Raw genomic sequence first — 19045 nt, forward strand, 5'->3', positions numbered from 1 at the left:
GCTTTAGATAATGTAAAAGGAAAAGCATTTTCCTGGAGGTGATGATTACATTTAGTGGATTTTCTATAGTAGTGACACATCTGTATCTATATAGCCATGAATTTGGGATATATGTGAGGTAGAGATTGCATCATAAGCCATAGTTAGTCATTTTGCAACTTTTCCAGACTGAGGAAATTCCATTTTTGAACAAATGTTATTTTGTTAAATAAATGCCCATTTAAACTTGTATACAAAGGTTATAATTATAGCAGGAAATTGTTAGGGGCAAAGGAGGTTAAATCTAGTTGTCCTGTCATGCATTAGGAATGATTTCTTGGAAACCTAGTTCAGATTTTTCTACTGAGGTTTGCTGTTTCCCCTGCTGTAGGAGAAAGTAATGACTTTCCAATATTTTGGCTCTGGAGACTTGGGGTAGAGAGATCAAGAGATAACTGAATCAGCCCTTTCTTCTGATTTTGCCTTGACAAGGCCAAAAAGACAATGGAATCTGAAGATATCACTTAAAGTTATAGGACTTGTAGGAATACATAAAATGCTCAATATCAAAAGAAAATTCTACAACAGTACTGTCTTACAGAATTATAGTGTGAATCTTGACAAGTAAGCCACATATGTAAGTATACATTTATAGTAACACAAAAAGGGGTTTTTTAAAAACCTTTAATGAAATAGTTTAACCCAATACAAAATATCATTTCAACATGTGGTAAATGTAAAAGTTATTAATGACATACTTTACATTCTTTTTTAACTAAAAAAGAATCTGCTATGAATTTACACTTACAATACCTCAATTTCAATTGGTCAACCTCGTTCTTTTTTGTGTGGTGCTGGGGATTGAACCCAGGGTGGCAGGCACTCTACCAACTGAGCTATATCCCCAGAAGTGCTCAGTTGCCATACGTGGCTAGTGCTTACCTTATTAGCGTTTGCAAGTCTAGAGATAGGAGATAACTATTATTTGAATAGTTACCCTTCATTGGTTGAGGGAGTAACCCTGCTTAGGGCAACATCAACTTCTATGTTCAAAATCCTCCAGCCTTGTTTGATTTTTCCCAAATTCCCCAACCAAAGAAAATTGTTGCATCACTAGATTTAATAGAAGAAGTAAAAGAAAAAAGCTTCTTGTTAACAGTAAGAAAACTCTTTTCTTTCAGGGCAAAGAGAAAGAGAATACAGTGTTTTTCTCAATCAAATCACAAATACTTTTCAAGTTGATCCTTTGTGCAAGGCATTTGTGGTAGTGGTATTACCCATTGTTAACACAGTCCATTTAATGCTTAATTTCCACAATATGACCACTGCTCACATTACTTTTACAGATCACTTTGTTTAAAAAGTTATTCCTCTTGGTTCTCAAGGTAAACAGAAATGAATAAAAGTTGACACTGAAAATGGCATAGAATTTTCTTTATTTTAAAAAGGGTATTTCATGCTTTGTGTGCAGTAATTAGCACTGGAAAGTGTTAGACACATAACTGTCTTCAACTATGTTGTGTTTTTACTAAAGCAAGAATATAACTGGATTAATTGATCACTGGGGAGCTAATTTACCTTAAACCAACCAAATTGACGAAGTTCTTTTTGCTATGAAGATGATAATGTGGCCTGGCAATGTAAATGAAAGATAAATTAAGCATTCTGTACATAAATGCAAAATAACTGCACAACTCCTTATCTTCAAATTTCTGCTAGCAGAAGCACGTTTTATCATCGGGAATTACACAAAGAAGGCACTACCAAATTAGCTGAGTTTGGACCCACCCAGGTTGGATTTGCAGTACCTGAATCAAGTATGTTGAGGGAAGTGACAAGACCACAGAGCCAGGTGGTCCCGTCTGTCCTTCACCTCCACCATCAGATTGAGCCTGTCTAGATGTTGCCCAACCTGAACTGTGGCCCCGAGTCCAAGGCTGGGGGACAGGCCACCTATCAAGGATTTCTAGCTGCCTTCTCAGACTCTCTAAATAGTTAGTGCCTCCCCCACCCACGAGGCTCCTGGGCCCTGAGTGTTAAGGGGTGCGTTGTTGAAGGCAACAAAAAGAGCTCCAACCACCTGCTTCTTGAGATCCAATGAGAAACTTTACACCATCCGCACAGACCTGGCCGGCTGTGTGTGAGTCTTTAATCTCATTCTCACACCTGCTTAGGGAGGAAGGCTGGGGATCTCCAGGTGTCTGTGCCCTGGGATGATGAAAGGAAGTTGTTAAAAGGCATACAAGGGGAGCGCAGCGGGGGGACGCGCTGTGGTCGCCAGGCGTGGGAGGATCTGAACGCTTTGGCCAAGGCTCCAGGGACTGAAAAGAGGCCGGCCCAGAGATTTCCTTCTGCTTTCTTCCCTTCCCCTTACAGGGCGGTTGGCCAGGGTCTACATACAGTAGCTTTCCACTCAGGCTGGGGACTTTTACACACTTCTGCCTGGGCGCACTAAGCGTGTACCTGGTTTGGTGAACCAGGGGTCGAACCCTTCCGGAACCCAATACGGACGCCCGGGCCTCTATCCGCGAGTACTCCTTCTCTTCTCGGGGTTGATTGCCGGTTGAGGTTTCCTTAACTGGGGCTTCCCCATCTTGAGCAGGAGGAGGAGTCAGAACCCCTCCCCTCCCTTTCTCCTCCTCCTCCGCCCACGACCAGCCTGATTTTTTAATCTAATCTTTTATTTAAAGTCAACAGAGAAGCAGGAACCCCGCACTCCTGCCTACAAGACATTTTAATAACTCCCCATTTCTGCCGAGAAGGGCAACCTTAAGGAACCTCCCTGCTTTCTGCTTTAACACTTAGGTAGCAAGAGAGGGAGGGCGAGAGTCTGGGCTGAAGATCCAGGGCTCTACATACTTAGGGAGAGGTACTGGCTTTGTTGGGTTAGAGGGGCGACTCAAGGAGGACGAATGGATCTCAAATAAAAATTCAACACAATAGCATCAACTTGGAAAGCCTTGAATCAAATCAGGAGCCAACCCCCTGTGGGGATTCCAGGCACGAGGTTCCCCGAGTCCGGGGGTGGGGGGCAGGTGAATGCCCGGCATGTGACCCTGGAGAGGGAGGATCTTGGGCCATTAAGGGATGTGCTCATAGACTAGGCGCGCCTACACGCACCCCCAGAGGAGAAAGGCCTAAAAGTCATTTCACGCCTCCTTCCTGGATCATTGGCACGGGACTGCGCCCCCGGCGCCTTGCCTATCTTCCTCTCTATTTGGGCGGGGACCACTGTTCTCATTCCCAAGAAGCCTCAGATCTGCTTGGACCCGTGGCAGTTAAAGGCGCCCAGTTTTTCGTTCCTCCTGTCTTTCCCATTTCTTTCCCCCGCCTCTTGCCGACGCCCCCAGATCTCTTGGGCTCGCCCTTCCTGAAAGTAGGCGAGGCCCAGAAGCTGAGGCTGGGGCGAAAAGGAGGGTGGGGGTGGGAAAAGGGAGGAGCGGAGCGCAGCGGCCCGGGGCAGAGTCTTCAGCTAGCCCCGCCCCTGGGTGCGCGCGGCGGTGGCGGCGGCGGCTGAGCCTCGCTCTGAGAGACAGGTATCGCTTAGGCGCCATGTTGTGAGCGGAAGTGGGGGAGCGCGCGGCGGTCGCTGTTCTGCTGGGAGCGGGCGCGGGAACCGGCGGGAGCGGGGGGCGGAGCCGTAGTCCCGGCGGCGGAAGGAGGAGAGAAAGAAAGGGGCGAGACCCGGTGCCCAGCGGTGGCGCGAGGCTCTTGCTTGGCGCGCGGGCGTCTGTGGCCAGGCGCTCGCATTCGGGCGGTCAGTGTCGGCGTCGAGCTCTCTCTGGGGCCGCCGCTGCTATTGCTGCTACTGCCGCCGCTGCCGTGGGGCTAGGGCGGCGACGGAGCGGGGCCGGCCGCGGGGCGGGCGGGGAGGGAGGAGGCGGTGAAGGCGGCGGGCAGGGGGGGAAGATGCCGCTGGCGCAGCTGGCGGACCCGTGGCAGAAGATGGCTGTGGAGAGCCCGTCCGACAGCGCTGAGGTGAGTGCAGCTGGGCGGCTAGGGCCGGCGCGCCTCCTCCCCGCGCCCCCGCGGACTACCTCTTCCCCGGGAGCTGGCCACTCGGTCCCTTCTCTCTCTCTCTGGTGTCTGCCCCGGGTGCAGGATTCCGGTTTGGGTTGTTGGGTTGGTGTGTTTGCCCGTCTGTCTTTTCCTCACCCTCACCCTCACCCAGGGGTCTGCCAGTGTGGTGGCGCGTGGGGTTTGGAGTGGGTGCTGGGGCTTTGCAAGAAGCTGATTTTAATCAACTTTGCGTGGGGGAAGCAGGAGGCGGAACGGGGGCCGGCGGGGAGTTGAGAAGTTTGGTCCTGGAGGGTCGAGGGTTCCAAGGACCTTGGCGACTTTGCGGGGTGAGGGAGTTCACGGGGGAGCCGGACTCCAGTCCAGCCCAGGGGAAGGGAGTCGCTGCCTGGAGAAGGGCGCGCCTGGGCAGGGGTGGCGATTCATGGGGGTTTCAGGTAAGGGGTGCAGGACTGCTGAGTATTTTGCCTCCCCATCTGTAGCAGCGATTCCTGCTGCTGCAAAGGAGAAAGTGGAAGCTTGAAGTCCTCCACCCCCAACCCCCAGGTTTCTGAGGTCACTGAGCTGGAGAACCCCATCCCTGCGAGTTTAAACTTGAGCTTCCTGTCCGTGGAGGTGAGCGGGTAATATTCAAGATCAGCGCCCGCCGTAAAGGGCTTCATAGTTTCATAGTCCGGAATCTGGTGACTGTCCCTGAGCCACCCATCCGAGTGCCAGAAAACCCAAACTATATCCCCACCGGGCAAAACAGAATTTCCCCGGACACATCGCAGCCCTGAGCTTTTTGCAGCCTCTCTCATCCCAGAACCAACTCGGGGTCTGCAAAAATAATCCAGACAAGAATCATTCCAGGGTATCAGCGCTCCGCTCCGAAGTGGAAAATCAATTCCTGATGGTGGCGCGTCTGTGATTCTTCCTTCTTGACTTTTTGCTGTCTTCTTTCCTCGCAGCGGACTTTGGGGGATTAGAGGATGATAGGCTGCGTGTGTGTAATAGTTACTGAGTGAGTGACCCCATTTCTGGAAAGCATGACTGAAACGCGGGGGTGGAATGGGGCAGGCTCCGATGAGTGGTGTACTTGGCGGCAGCCGCTGCCCTCCCGGCCTCCGCAGTGTGAGAGGTGGATAGGGTTACTGGTTACGTCAGTAAAACCGAGGCTCAGTTTGATCTGAGATGCGGGACACTTGCTTTCTCCGGTATGATAGAGGGGGAGGGAGATCAGTTCAAATCGCTTTTCAACGTTTTCCCCGGCTACCTCCACTACTGTAAAAAATGTTTACTTGTTCATCTTAATGCAGAGTTGCAATAGTGCTTACAATTTGTGCTTAATATTTTGCGACTTGGATCATGCTTTTAAAATCTAAATGTTATGCTTCGATAGGAAAGACATTGATATGTTGCCTTAAAAAGAAAAGTAAGAAAAAGGAATTCGTGTTTTTAAGATTGCCAGAATTACGAGAATTTCATTTAAAATCGTTATCCAGTTTAATACTATAATTCTTTTGTAAGAAAATCAAATTTAGAATGCTTATCCTTCAAATGGCCAGTGTGAAAAACAGTGTGCCAAGGTCCAATTTTCTTTTTTTTTTTTCAGAATTTTTTTACATTAAAAACAAAAGGTTAATAAAATGTTCTCAAAGTGCTGAACTTGTGAAAGAAATTGAATTAACTTTGAGCCTGAATTTTTAGATGTAGACATTAACAACTGCAACACATGTTTATGTTTGGCATGTATTGATATGTAGGGGGAAATCATTTAAAATTCTGCCTTATCCTTTTTCAATATAGCATGCATTTAGGTAAGGAAGGTGTAAAACTAATATTCTTTAGCATCTACTATATACCTGGTAATGTGCTGTTTCATTTTATCCTTGCTATGACCCAGCAGGGGGATTATGGTTCTCATTGTTACAGATTAGGAAACCGAATCTCAGAAGTTAAGGGCACAAAGATTATACATAGTAAATGGCAGAGCCATAATTCAAAGCCAAGTGGATACATTTCATATGCTTTGTTTTATGTTAGGGTAGCTGCTTCAAATCCTTTGTGGAAAAATTCAGGATATAAATATGCCAGTAATTAGAGGTCATGTATTTTTCAGAAACAGATTATTGTAAGAGATCTCATTTGGTAAAGCTTTGTTATTTCAGTTACTGTCATGTTTTCCAAAACCTGGCAAATAGGATTCCACAATTTGCAGTTTCCAATCTCTGTTTTTAATTGCTATTCTGGCATAAGGTATGTCAAACAGAGTGCATTACCTAGAATTATTAAAACTAAACTGGAACATATTGCCTTTAGATATTTTGTTTCCTTTGGTTGTTCAGCTGTTTCAAGTCAGTTCTGATACAATTTGGAAATATTGAAGCCAGTGAGGGAAGAGATAAGAGTTTTCACTCTGAGGTCTACTGTTATTTTATGTTATCTCCTCTCTAGTATGTTCACATCAGAGAAAAAGTTTTATCTTATCAGAGTTAACATTGAGAGTTTTAAAAATAGTTACTTGAGCAGGTACATCAAAATTTTTCTCTCCAGGATAAAAGATTTCAGGGTTGGTTTATATAAAATTTTATATTATGGTCTTATCTGTAGTATTCTGTGAACTCTTGAAAGCAGAGACACTTTTCTATCTCCACATCCTCAGCATTTAACATAATATGTGACATGGATATATTGTGGAATTAGTAAATGTCTGCCAAGGGAATCATGAAGGTCAGAAATAAGGTGATTATGAATCTTTTTTCTTATTTTACTCTTACATTGAAATATGAATAATTTAAAATACCTGAGTGCCTCACTAAAAATAAAAACATAGGCAGTTTCTTTATTCCTTTACACCAGCCTTCCTGCTTTAAGACCTCACACGAGAGTCTCATGGTGTTCAAAACAAAAAAACCCTTGTGGTTGAACTCAAACATGGGTCAGAACATGATAGGCTAGAACTAGGCCGAATGTTTAAAGAAGCAAATTTAGGATAATAAAGGAAGTACTGTGTAAGCAAAGTAAGGGTTGATGCAAGATAGAAATCAAAATCACTTCCTAAATGGTCTAGGTGAATTCAGAGTGCTTTAATGAGTTATTTAAAGATGCTAGTACATTTTGGGGTGTTTGACTGTTTAGGAAATGAATATCAAGGAGTGCTGGCTCTTCTCTTCTACAAAACCCTTGCCACTGCTGTTAGGGACAACACTTACTAGTTTGTAAGCCTAACTTCGATACTTTTTTTTCTCAGCTGCAGTGGCTTAGGTATAAATGATAGTAAATCTAAATAACTTTCAAAATAGCTAAATTAAGGAGATTATTTTTGTTCTACAGAAGTTTCTTGTATAAAAATAGTCACAATACAATGTGTTGTATAAAAATAACCACTACAACGTCTTTAAATAAGCACCTAAAAAGCATTGAAGAATTTTAACTATAAAAATATTTGATCATGGGCTGGGGCTGTAGCTCAGTGGTAGAGCACTTATCTTGCAGATGGGGGCCCTAGGTTTGATCCTCAGTACCACATAAAAATAAATAAACAAAGATATTGTGTCCATCTACAACTAAAAAAAAATTAAAAATATTTGCTCACAAAAAATAAGATTCTTATATTGGAGATCATCTTTAGTGAATGTGCAGTCATTCTAAACCTCAAGAGATGATATAGTATTCTGTAATATAATATACAGCATACTATAGAGATCCTGTAGTATTTCTATAATGAAATTATATAGGTTTCTTATATTTTATATATAGGGACAATGTCCTATTAAAGTATTACCATTGATTTTGGGGGGAAAAGATGTTTTATTAAGTTTATTTTCTTTTCCCCATTTCATCATTGTTACTACCTTTCAGATTTTTTCTTTCCCCTAAGTGAAGAATGCCGTTTTTTTTTTTTTTTTAATCTAGGAAAGTTTGCTCATTTTGGCAGCTTGATTTGTATGAATGGGGTAGATCCAAAACGTGAAACTTCTTGGGTGCATTTAAATTTTTTTTTTTAAGAGAGAGAGGGGGGGACAGAGGGAGAGAGAGAGAGAGAGAGAGAATTTTAACATTTATTTATTTTTTCTTAGTTCTCGGTGGACAGAACATCTTCGTTTGTATGTGGTGCTGAGGATCGAACCCGGGCCACACGCATGCTAGGCGAGCGCGCTACCGCCTGAGCCATATCCCCAGCCCCGGTGCATTTAAATTTTAAGATAAAGAATTAATTTTTTTTATCTAGCTAAAGAAACAAGTATAGACAGATTTTGCCTTTTCTGTAGTATATTTCTGGAAATCACAATAAGTATATCCTATTTTTATATAAGAAGAGTGGCATAATTGAGGTATGCACTCCTGACCAAGGACTTAACATTTGGTAAATTATAAAATGATCAAAAATATAGCAGATCCTTTATCCAGATGTCTGAATTACAGAATAATTACTGCGGGTTTTTTTTTAAGATGATCATCCACTAAAAATTTCATACCATTGTGATAATTAACAAGATTTGCTCTACATTTCCATGCTCTGGGACATGTATCTGCCAGGGCGTAAATGATGGGTGAAGTCAGAGTGGCACAATTCACCCAGTGCAGACTGAATGTTTTAGATCTAATAGTTCATATTATAATGAAGGACAATGACATGTTGTTGGTCTTCCTAGTCTAGTAATGCATAAGTGTAATAGTGCTCAGTATTTTGGTGGATAACAAGTTTTAAAGCATTAGGGTGCAGTTGTACAAAAAAAAAATATATATATATATATATATATATATATATTACACATGCCAATCTAGAAAAAAAGGAACTGTATTTTAATGCCTAGAATTAAATATTATTTCCTTCCCACTCACCATTCAGTGTGTTCTTTTAAAGTTAATACAGGAACCTGTATCACTAATCTGGAACAAATATCAAATCTCAGATGTTCTGATTTATCAACTTAACCAAAAGATATAAAAGCAAAGAAAAAAACAAAACATAATTTGTTAAGTAAACTGTCAGGATTTAACAGAAAAAAACATATATATATATATAAAACAAGTTCAAAAGAGAGAAAATATATTTATATAGGACATAATGATAATTTACTACATTTGGCCTATTTTAAGATAATACATTAGTTACTTGTAATTAAATATTTCAACTTTGCTTATCTCCTTAAAATTTAGAAGGAGTTTAGTGGGATAATTTGGATTGATGTCAAAATTTTAAAGAATATAAACTTCCGAGCATAAAAACTTGTGTTTGAGTGTTGGCTCTTGATACGTAATAACTTTTGTAATCTTATACAAGTTAATTAATATCTCTGTACTTCGATCTGTAAAATAGGGATGAAATAAGATGTACCTCACAGTTGTGAAAAACAAATGAAATGGTATATATAAAACACTTGTTCAATACATGGTTTAAGTGTTTAATAAATAATACATAGTTCTTTAAGAGGGATGATTCATTCTATCTGAGAAAGTTCTTTGTTTTCCTCAGATATTTTTTTCAGAATCAAGCAGAACAATAAAAATGATTTTATTGGTTGATCTGTGTAAACAGTCATCATAAAAAAAAAGGACACAAAAAATAAAAAGACATCATTTACACCCTGGCAGATACATGTCCCAGAGCATGGAACATCATAATACTTGAATATAGTTGTAAGGATTAAGTCTTGTCCTTCTTGGTCTTTCCTCAATATTGTCTTTTTTTTTAATACTGGGGATTGATCTCAGGGGCACTCAACCACTGAGCCACATCCCCAACCCTATTTTGTATTTTATTTAGAGACACAATTTCACTGAGGTGCTTAGTGTCTCCCCATTGCTGAAACTGGCTTTGAAATTGTGATCCTCCTATCTCAGCCTCCTGAGCTGTTGGCATGCGCCATCACACCCAACCTCAATATTTTTTTTAAAAGGAAAAAAGAGATAAAGAACATGGTGAAGAATATGTAAGGAAGAAGGAAGAAAGTATGGTCTAGGTTTTAACATTGCTCAAAATCGAAGGTGTCTCACAGTCTGACATGTCATGATTTAATGTTTTTTTTCTTCACACTACATAAAATAATATTGTATATGAAGAAATATGGAATATCCTGTGTCAACCTCTTGAAGATGGGTCCTAGAATAAATGGTTAAAATCAATATATAGCATCAATACATAGAATTTTAATTTTCTTTCTAAAACATACCAAAACTAAGTATGCATACTTTTTTTAAGTTTTAGGGTCAGTCAATTCTGTTAATTTCATTTTAGGAAAATAATATAGCACATCTATTTCCCCATTACTACACATAAATTTAGTTATTTAGATATGCTATAAATACTGGGTTTCCCTGTCTAGAAATGTAATCCTTTGGATTTTATCTGTTATATGGTGTTGGTACTTAAGAAACAGTAAAATACTACACAGTAATTTTTAAACAGAAGTATCTAGAGATGTGATGTTAAAAGATATATCTGTGGGGCTCGGATTGTGGCTCAGCGGTAGATCGCTTGCCTTGCACGTGCGAGACCCTGGGTTCGATCCCCAGCACCACATACTAAAATAAACAAGTGAAATAAAAGTGTTGTGTCCAACTACAACTAAAAAATATTTTTTTAAATATATAGCTGTGCCCCAACAAGCATCCCCCTTCCAAAAAGCCAAGGGAGTGTGAAATAATCAAATAAGCTTGGGAAATATGGAGTTAAACAAGATTTAACCAGTATATTAACTATATAACTTCTTAGAACTTCTAAGATAATGTTCACAATGAATCTGCCCAGCATTTGAGATTTCATGTTGGCACCCCTTTTCATAAACTACCTATTGAAGTCTAAAAGGACACAAGTTGGGCTGTGGCTGTAGCTTGGTGGCAGAGCACTTGCCTAGCATGTGTGAGGCATTGGGTTTGATTCTCAGCACCACATAAAAATAAACATAAAATAAAGGCATGCTGTCCATCTACAACTTCCTAAAAATAAAAATTAAAGGATGCAAGTGCTTTGCAGAATATGATTTTGAAAAGTCTGATAACTACAGTAAACTAACTACAGTAAACTCATCTGGTATTGCCTAGAAATGGGCTGTTAGATTTAATTGACTATATCAAAGCTTAACCATCAAGAGTTTTCATTTCATTTTGAATTAAAATCTTCCTAAATCATACGATAGTTTTCTTGCTTAATAGTGAACTAAAAATTTAAACAAATAAAAATGGGAGTTCATAATCCGTGTGAATCAAATGTATGAAATATATGTCAAAAGCTTTGTAATGTTTTGAACAACTAATAATAATAAAAAACACAAAAAAAGTTAAAAACAATTTTAACTTTTATTCAATTTTCTGACAGCTATTGATCATAATCTACTTTAATATCAAACTGGTTGTCCCTCCTATATGATCTCTACATTGACTGGCTCAGTACTCAGTCTGATAATATTCAATTTGAAAAAAATTATCTTTAATCATATGCCACTTTATTTTACTGTCCATTTGCTTACTCTCCCCCCATTCTCCTTTTTAAATTAATTAATTCTAACTTGCAGTTACTAGAGAATAGATAGCAAGGGTTAATGGTATTTGATGCAGCCATTTTTAACATTTTATTCATCTTTTTTAAGAAGTTACAGTTTACCAAACAATGTAAAATAGCATCCTTACCCTTTTGCTAGTATCTGCCCATCATGAACACACACCTCTGGGATCAAGATGATTATTTGGTCATACCTAATAATAAATGGTTATTTTATGTTCTTGACAAACCATAACAGAATGTTCAATTGCTGCCATTACCTGCTCTGCATATTTACCTTTCTTGAAGATGTCAACCAGAAAGCAGACTGCAAATGAAGTAAAGAACAGGCAGCTATAAGATGGAAAGCTAGCCTGCTGCCCCATTTGGAGACAACATATTGTGAGTCTTTTTGTTGTTGCTCTCGTGAAATAGTGCCAGTTTCCTAAATATTAGGTATCCTACACTTATGTGAGGGATAAATCCAAAAGTACTTTTAGATTCTTGTCATTCTTCTTTCCTGTAGTATAAATATAATTAATGCCATAGTAAGTTAAATGAAATTTCCCCATCTTAATTAGTACATCTCTGGGGATGTAGCTCAGTGGTAGAGCACTTGCCTAGCATGTGTAAGGCCCTGTGTTTGATTCCCAGTACTGCCCAAAAAAGTCTTAGGAATATATCCATGGAATAAATTGATTTTTATAATCTTATATATGTTTATGGTCTCATCTTTTAATCAGACCTGTGAGTTTAGCTCTGAACTTTTGGTTCACAAAGCTTGTAGGAAACTTGGTTCAGTCATTTGATATGTTAGAAACAGATGTCAAATGATAGACTGAAGCAAAAGATGGTTTTGACATTAATAAATTGAATTGCATCTCAAGGGCAGTGGTTTAGGAGAAGTCTCTTCTAGAAATCTTATAAAACCTATTGTAAAATCCTCAGCTTCTGAAATGTTATTTCCCATTTAGGAGCAGAAGTTTCTACCTGAAAACAATACAAAATAATAAAAGATTTACTTTACAAAATTTCTAGATCAGCATTGTTCATTACATACAGTAGCCACTTGAAATATGGCTAGTGTGACTGAGGAAATGAATTTTTCTCCCTTTCTTCTTTCTCTTTCTTTTTTTCATTCACTCATTTATTCATTCATGGTGCTGAAGATCCAACACAGGGCCTTATGGATGCTAAGCAAGTACTTTACCACTGAGCTATATCCCCAGCCCTGAATTTTTAATTTTAATTAATTTAAATGTAACCGTAACCAGTGACTATTGACTACCATATTGATAAGTACAGTCCTAAATTATAGATTGTACAAATTATACCCTTTTTCCCTACACCAGTGTTTTTTTTCAATTCTACATTCTGTTGTCTGTTTTTTGAAGTCAATAGGTTAAACTTTTTTCTACAGAAAAGTATATTTTATATGCTTTTCCAAATTGTGTTAGTTGGGTGGTCTTATCCCTGTCCTACCCTGAAGACTTTGATAACCCCTCTTAGGTTATATAACTTACAAATCACCATTCTGCTTGTTCTACAATTTTACTAGTTTTTATAGTGACGTTTCTCACTTGAGTGATAAAATGAAAACATTGGGGAAATTTAGCTATCAAAATAATATTGCAGGCAGGATGGGATGGCATATACCTATAATCCCAGCTACTCAGGAGGGTGAGATCGGAGGATTTCAAGTTTGAGGTTAGCATGGATAACAGTGAGATCCTGTCTCAAAAACTGAAAAGAGCTGGGGATGTAGCTCAGTGGTACAGCATACCTAGGTTCAATCCCCAGTACCGCAAAAATAAATTACAAACTTCCTCTTGTGGGCTGAACTTGTGGACAGAGATATAGAACAAAAATAACATCTCAGGGTGAAAATACAGAATTATCTTCTATGCTGTTGGATTAAAAAAATTACTTCTTGGTATATTTCTTTAAATATTGCATTCTGTTCACTCCACTGTGCTAATTAAAACTGGAAAAGTGGACTTTTGCATCTTGGAACATGAAACTGTTTTAGGTTTTTTTAGCAAAGAAATTTAGAGCTGAGAACAATTTAAATCTACCCTATTTATATAAGAAAATTGAGATTTGTTCAGGAAGGCCTGCCATGGGTAATGTGTTGACAAAGTCAGCTAGGGTATGATGCAGTACATTTCATTTCGTTACAATTTATTTTGCTGTCTACAACATATCTATAACTTTTAAATTCATCATTTATATAAATTCTGAAAGAGGCATAATGCATCAAAGTTCAATTTTTTTCTCTACTATCATGCTAATTTTGAATCCTTATTTTCTGTGTCAGAGTACTAAAAAAAAAAACTAATATACGTTCTTGCCTTGGCTTAAATACAATCAATCCTCGGTTTACAAAATCAAATCAGTCCTACTTACAGACAAATAATGGGGTATGAATCAAGATCATGGCTCTTTCTTTCCCAAGTGAAGATGGGAGGAAACATTTACTGAATGCCCCCTTTGGTTAGACACTTAATTTACATCAACTTGAATGAGATGGACAAAAGAGGAAACTCTGAAGCCTATAAAGGTTAAGTAACAGGCTCAGGGTTGCACAGCTAGTAAGTGGTGGAGCAAAGATTCAAACCCAAGTCTCAACAGATTGCAAATTCCATTGATTTTTCCACTAGAGTGCGTCCTTGAGTTGAGAACATCTTAGATACCTAGATAGTCTACAGAGGAGAAAGAAGCCAGTTGGTTTGCATGAGTTGCTATTTTTGTGGGAATGTAGAGGGTAATCACCTAGAAAGATAGGTGCTTTTTCATACATATGTAGCATGAAGCCCTCCTTTTCCCAACGGTGCCAATAGTGAATATGTAGTTCTGGCATGAAGTAGGAATGCTGTTCATAAAAGAGCCAATGTTTAAGTAGTTAATAGAGTTATAAAAGTTAATAAAATCAATATTATTCTTCAAATGCAGAATGAGTTAAATAGGGTTTTGTAAGCTGGCCTGAGAGAAAACATTTGACATTTGAGAGATGCTTTGAGATTTATGAACAGCTGTATTAGAAATGTCTTATATTTGTTTTTTTCTTAATATTTGTCTTTTAGTTGTAGTTGGACACAATACCTTTATTTCACTTATTTATTTTTATGTGGTGCTAAGGATCGAACCCAGGGTTTCGCACATGCAAGATGAGCAGTGAGCACTCTACCACAGAGCCACAACCCCAGCCCAAAAATGTCTTACATTTAAAGCAAAAATGCAGTATTTGGGAAAGAGGCTTCTGAGACATTTCCTAATAGCTCTTGCAGAAGCCCCTAGGTGTATGCTTGAGTAATGTGCTCTGTTTTTATGCAGCTTGTTAAATCATTATCTGTTTATATTTGCATCCTCTTTTCAGGAAAACTTATTTGACATTACTTCAATGGGAGAAGATTTAAAAGAAAAATTATATAGTTATTAAGTTTTTTTCTTTAGACTGTTAAACTATTAGGTCTAATTTATATTAATTTGTATTAGGTCTAATTTAGATCTAATTTATATACCATAAAATTCTCTCTTGTATATAATTCATTGGTTTTTGATAGGGATGTCCCTAGTATCAAATTCTAGAACATTATCATTACTCCAAGAAGAAATCCTATACACGTTATCCATCATTCCCCATTCGTCCCTTCCCTCAGCTCCTGGCAGCCACTAATCTTTCTGTTTCTATAAATTTGCCTCTTCTGGACATTTCATATCAGTGGAATCCTACAATGTGTGCCCTTTGTGTCTGGTGTCTTTTACTTACCATAATATTTTCAGGGTTCATCCATGTTATAGTATTTTATCAATACTTCATTTTTTAATAGCTAATAATGTTCCATTTTGTGGGTATAAACATTTGTTTATCCATCAGTTGATGGAATTTGAATTGTTTCTACTTTTTGACTATTATGAAATATGCTGCTGTGAACATTTGAGTACAGGTTTTTGGGTAAATGTTTTGAGTTTTCTATGTACCTAGGAATGAAATTGCTGTGGTCAGTCTGTGCTTTACATATTGAGGGAAACGCCAAACCATTTTCCAATTCACCTGCACCACTTTACATTTCCACCAGTGTGTGAAAGTTCCAGTTTTTCCACATTCTCTTCAACATGTATTACTATTTTATGCTATAGCCAACATAGTGGTATAAAATTATATCTTGTTTTGATTTGAATCCCACTAATGATTAAGGATGTTAAGGATCATTCCATGTGCTTTATTGTCCATTTGTATATATAATTCTTAGGCTTATTTTGTAACTGATTTGGGGATTTTAAATGGAGTTTTGCTTGAATGCTGATGTAGAAGTTCCTTGTAGTTACTTATTTATGTGTGTATTCTCAGAAAACTTACTTTCAACACATGCTTTAAATATTTTCTTCATTTTTTAAAAATTTTTTTAGTTGTAGATGGACACAATATCTTTATTTATTTTTATGTGGTTCTGAGGATCGAACCCAGTGCCTCACACTTGCAAAGCAAGCGCTCTGCCACTGAGCTACCGCCCCAGCCCCTCTTCATTTTTTAATATGTGATAAAAAAAAAACAAAGCTTTTCCTTGAACTGTGGTTTTCCAACTGGATTCACAGTCTTAGGTTCTAAGAAAATGCCTTAGATACCTTATCATAACCTTATCAGCCAGAGCAGAGTTTAGAGGAATGCAGCATGGAGTTAGATTAGTTTTAGAAAGTTACAGAAAGAAAACAAAGATCGAAGCAGTCAGTAGTCTCCTCAGTCTTGTTATTGCTATTCTATAGTTTCTTATTTAAGGCAAAAGAACAGAGATCAATTAAAAATTAAAATTGGGTACCTGAACTTACACCCTTTGTCATCATAACCTGAAGATGGTATAGAAACTATACTTCAAGAACAAAATACAGAATCCTCAACAAAATAGGAAGACAAATCCATAAGAAGGCATATAAACCAAGTGGGTTTTTTTCCTCAAGGATTTAAGATTGTTTCAGTACCCAATAAACATTCAAGTCAGCATACTAAAAGGCTAAAGAAGAAAAATCATATTAATGCAGAAAGTGCATTTGGATAAGTATTAAACATAATAAAAATACAGCAAACTAAGAAGGATTGGGAACTTTCTTAACTTGATAAAGAATGGCAAAAAGAAAATCCATAAGTTAACATCATATGGGCTGGGGATGTGGCTCAAGCGGTAGCGCGCTCGCCTGGCATGCGTGCGGCCCGGGTTCGATCCTCAGCACCACATGCAAAACAAAGATGTTGTGTCCGCCGAGAACTGAAAAATAAATATTAAAATTCATTCTCTCTCTCTCTCTCTCTCTCTCTCTCTCTCTCTCTCTCTCTCTCTCTCTCTCTTTCTCTCTCTCGCTCTCTCTCGCTCTCTCTCGCTCTCTCCCTCTCCCTCCCTCCCTCCCTCCCTCCCTCTCTCCTTCTCTCCCTCTCCCTCCCTCCCTCTCTCCCTCTCCCTCCCTCCCTCTCTCCCTCTCCCTCTCCCTCTCTCTCTCCTCTCTCTCTCTCCCTCTCTCTCTCCTCTCTCCTGTCTTCTAAAAAAAAAGTTAACATCATAAAGGTGAAAAGCAATGTTTTTTTTTAAAGATCAGGAATAAGACAAAGATGTCCACTCTCACAACTGCTATTCAACATAATCCTGGAAATTTTTACTAGCATAATGAGCAATAAAATGAAATGAAAGATACAAATTTAAAAGGGAGAAATAAAACTTTCCCTATTTTTAGGTACATGATAGTTTCCAGTGAAAATCACAGGGAATCTACCAAAAATCCCTAGAACTAATAAATGAGTTCAACAAGTTTGTAAGACAGTATCATTTAAGAATAAGTTATATATACTAGTAACAAATGTGTAGAAACTGAAATAACAGTAACATAATGGCTCAAAAAATACTTAGATGTAAATCTAACAAGGCATGTATAGGACTTGTATGCTAAAAGTAAAAAATCCTAATGAAGGAGTGTCTAAATGAATGGGGATAAATATCATGCTTGTAGATTTGAAGTAAAGATGTCAGTTCTCCAAAGTTCATCTATAGTTTTAACCCAAGCTTATTCTGACATTGAAATGGAAAATTAAAGGAACTAAAATAAGGGACTGGAGTTGTGGCTCAGTGGTAGAGTGTTCACCTAGCATGTGCAAGGCATTGGGTTCAATCCTCAGCACTACATAAAAATAAATAAATAAAATAAAGGTATTGTGTCCAACTATAACTAAAAAAAATACTAAATAAACTAAAATAAAATAATGTGGGAGTAGCCACTTCACACAATTTTAAGATTTACTGCATAGGGCTGAGACTGTAGCTCAGTGGCAGAGCACTTGCCCAGGACATGTGAGGCACTGGGTTCAATCCTCAGCACCACATAAAAATGAATAAATAAATGAAGTATTGTGTCCATCTACAACTAAAAATAAAATTTAAGATTTACTATATAGCCTCAGTAATCAAAATACTGTGATATTGACAAAGGGATAAACACAGATCCAAGGAACAAAATAGAGAACTAAAAATAGACTCACACAAGTATGGGCAACTGATTTTTGTCGAAGTTGTAAAAGAATTTGATAGACAAGGATAGGTAGCATTTTCATCAGAGGTATTTGTAGCAACTGCATGTCCTTAGGTAAATCAGTGAGCCTCCATCCAAGCCTCACTCATTATATGAAAATTAATTCAAAATGGATTGTGGATTTAAATGTAAAAGAAGAAATCTTTTAGAATTTAGACAGAAGAAAATCTCTGAGCCCATGGGCTAAGTGAAGAGTTTTTAGAACTGATACCAAAAGCATAGTCCATAAAAGAAAAACTAAATTGAACTTCATCAAAATCCATAACTTTTTCTCTGAAGAAGATAAAAAGGGGCCTGGGGTTATAGCTCAGTGGTAGAGTGCTTGCCTAGTATGTGTGAGGCACTGCGTTTGAGTCTCAGCACCACATAAAAAATAAATAAAGGTATTGTGTCCATTTATAATTAATAATTTTTTTAAAAAAAAAGACAAGGTACAGTTTGAGTATATTTGTAAACATGTATATGAGACGAGACTTTTAAAGAACTCTCCAAACTCAACAGGAACAAAGAGAAGCAATCCAGTTAGAAAATGGATAAATGAAAAGACACTTCACCAAAGAGACTACATGGATAGCAAATAAGACTCTGATAAGATGTTCAACGTGGTTAACTGTTAGTTTGTTGTGATTTTAATTTTCACTTCCCTATCATTACATACCTATTAGAATAGCCAAATTTTAAAATGGTGATAAATATTGGTGAAGATGCAGGCAGACTGGATCTCTCATACATTGCTGTGGGTATGTATGATCAGTTGCATTCCTAGGCTATTTCCAGAGAAATGAAAACTTACTTCACATAGAAGTTTGTACTCAAATGTAGACATCGTTATTTGTAATATTAAAAAATTAGAAACTGAAGATAATTCAATAGTAAATGATTAAACAAGCTGTGGCACATCCATACCATGGAATAATACTTAGCAACTGAAAAGGAATAGGAGTGTTAATACACAATTTAGATGAATCTCAGTGGAATTATGCTGAGCGAAAAGAAGTTGCATGCTGTATGATA

The 19045-nt window shown here is 38.2% G+C and overlaps 1 protein-coding gene across 8 annotated transcripts in view; it reads left to right on the top strand.

Annotated features, from left to right (window-relative positions):
- The first annotated feature begins 3443 nt into the window (after positions 1-3443).
- Rps6ka3 (ribosomal protein S6 kinase A3) overlaps positions 3444-19045 on the top strand; it is a 107588-nt gene continuing 91986 nt past the window's right edge. For 3 of the 8 annotated variants that reach the window (XM_021732893.3, XM_013362634.4, XM_021732896.3), the window contains exon 1: positions 3856-3957. Coding sequence is in view for 1 of the 8 variants with exons in the window: in XM_005334821.5 (XP_005334878.1) it covers positions 3889-3957 (69 nt within the window). In the remaining 7 variants the exon portion in view is untranslated. The other 5 variants (XM_021732897.3, XM_078035035.1, XM_005334821.5 and 2 more) reach the window with 5 other exon arrangements.

The sequence above is a fragment of the Ictidomys tridecemlineatus genome, chromosome X, assembly GCF_052094955.1.
Source record: "Ictidomys tridecemlineatus isolate mIctTri1 chromosome X, mIctTri1.hap1, whole genome shotgun sequence".
NCBI lineage: Eukaryota > Metazoa > Chordata > Mammalia > Rodentia > Sciuridae > Ictidomys > Ictidomys tridecemlineatus.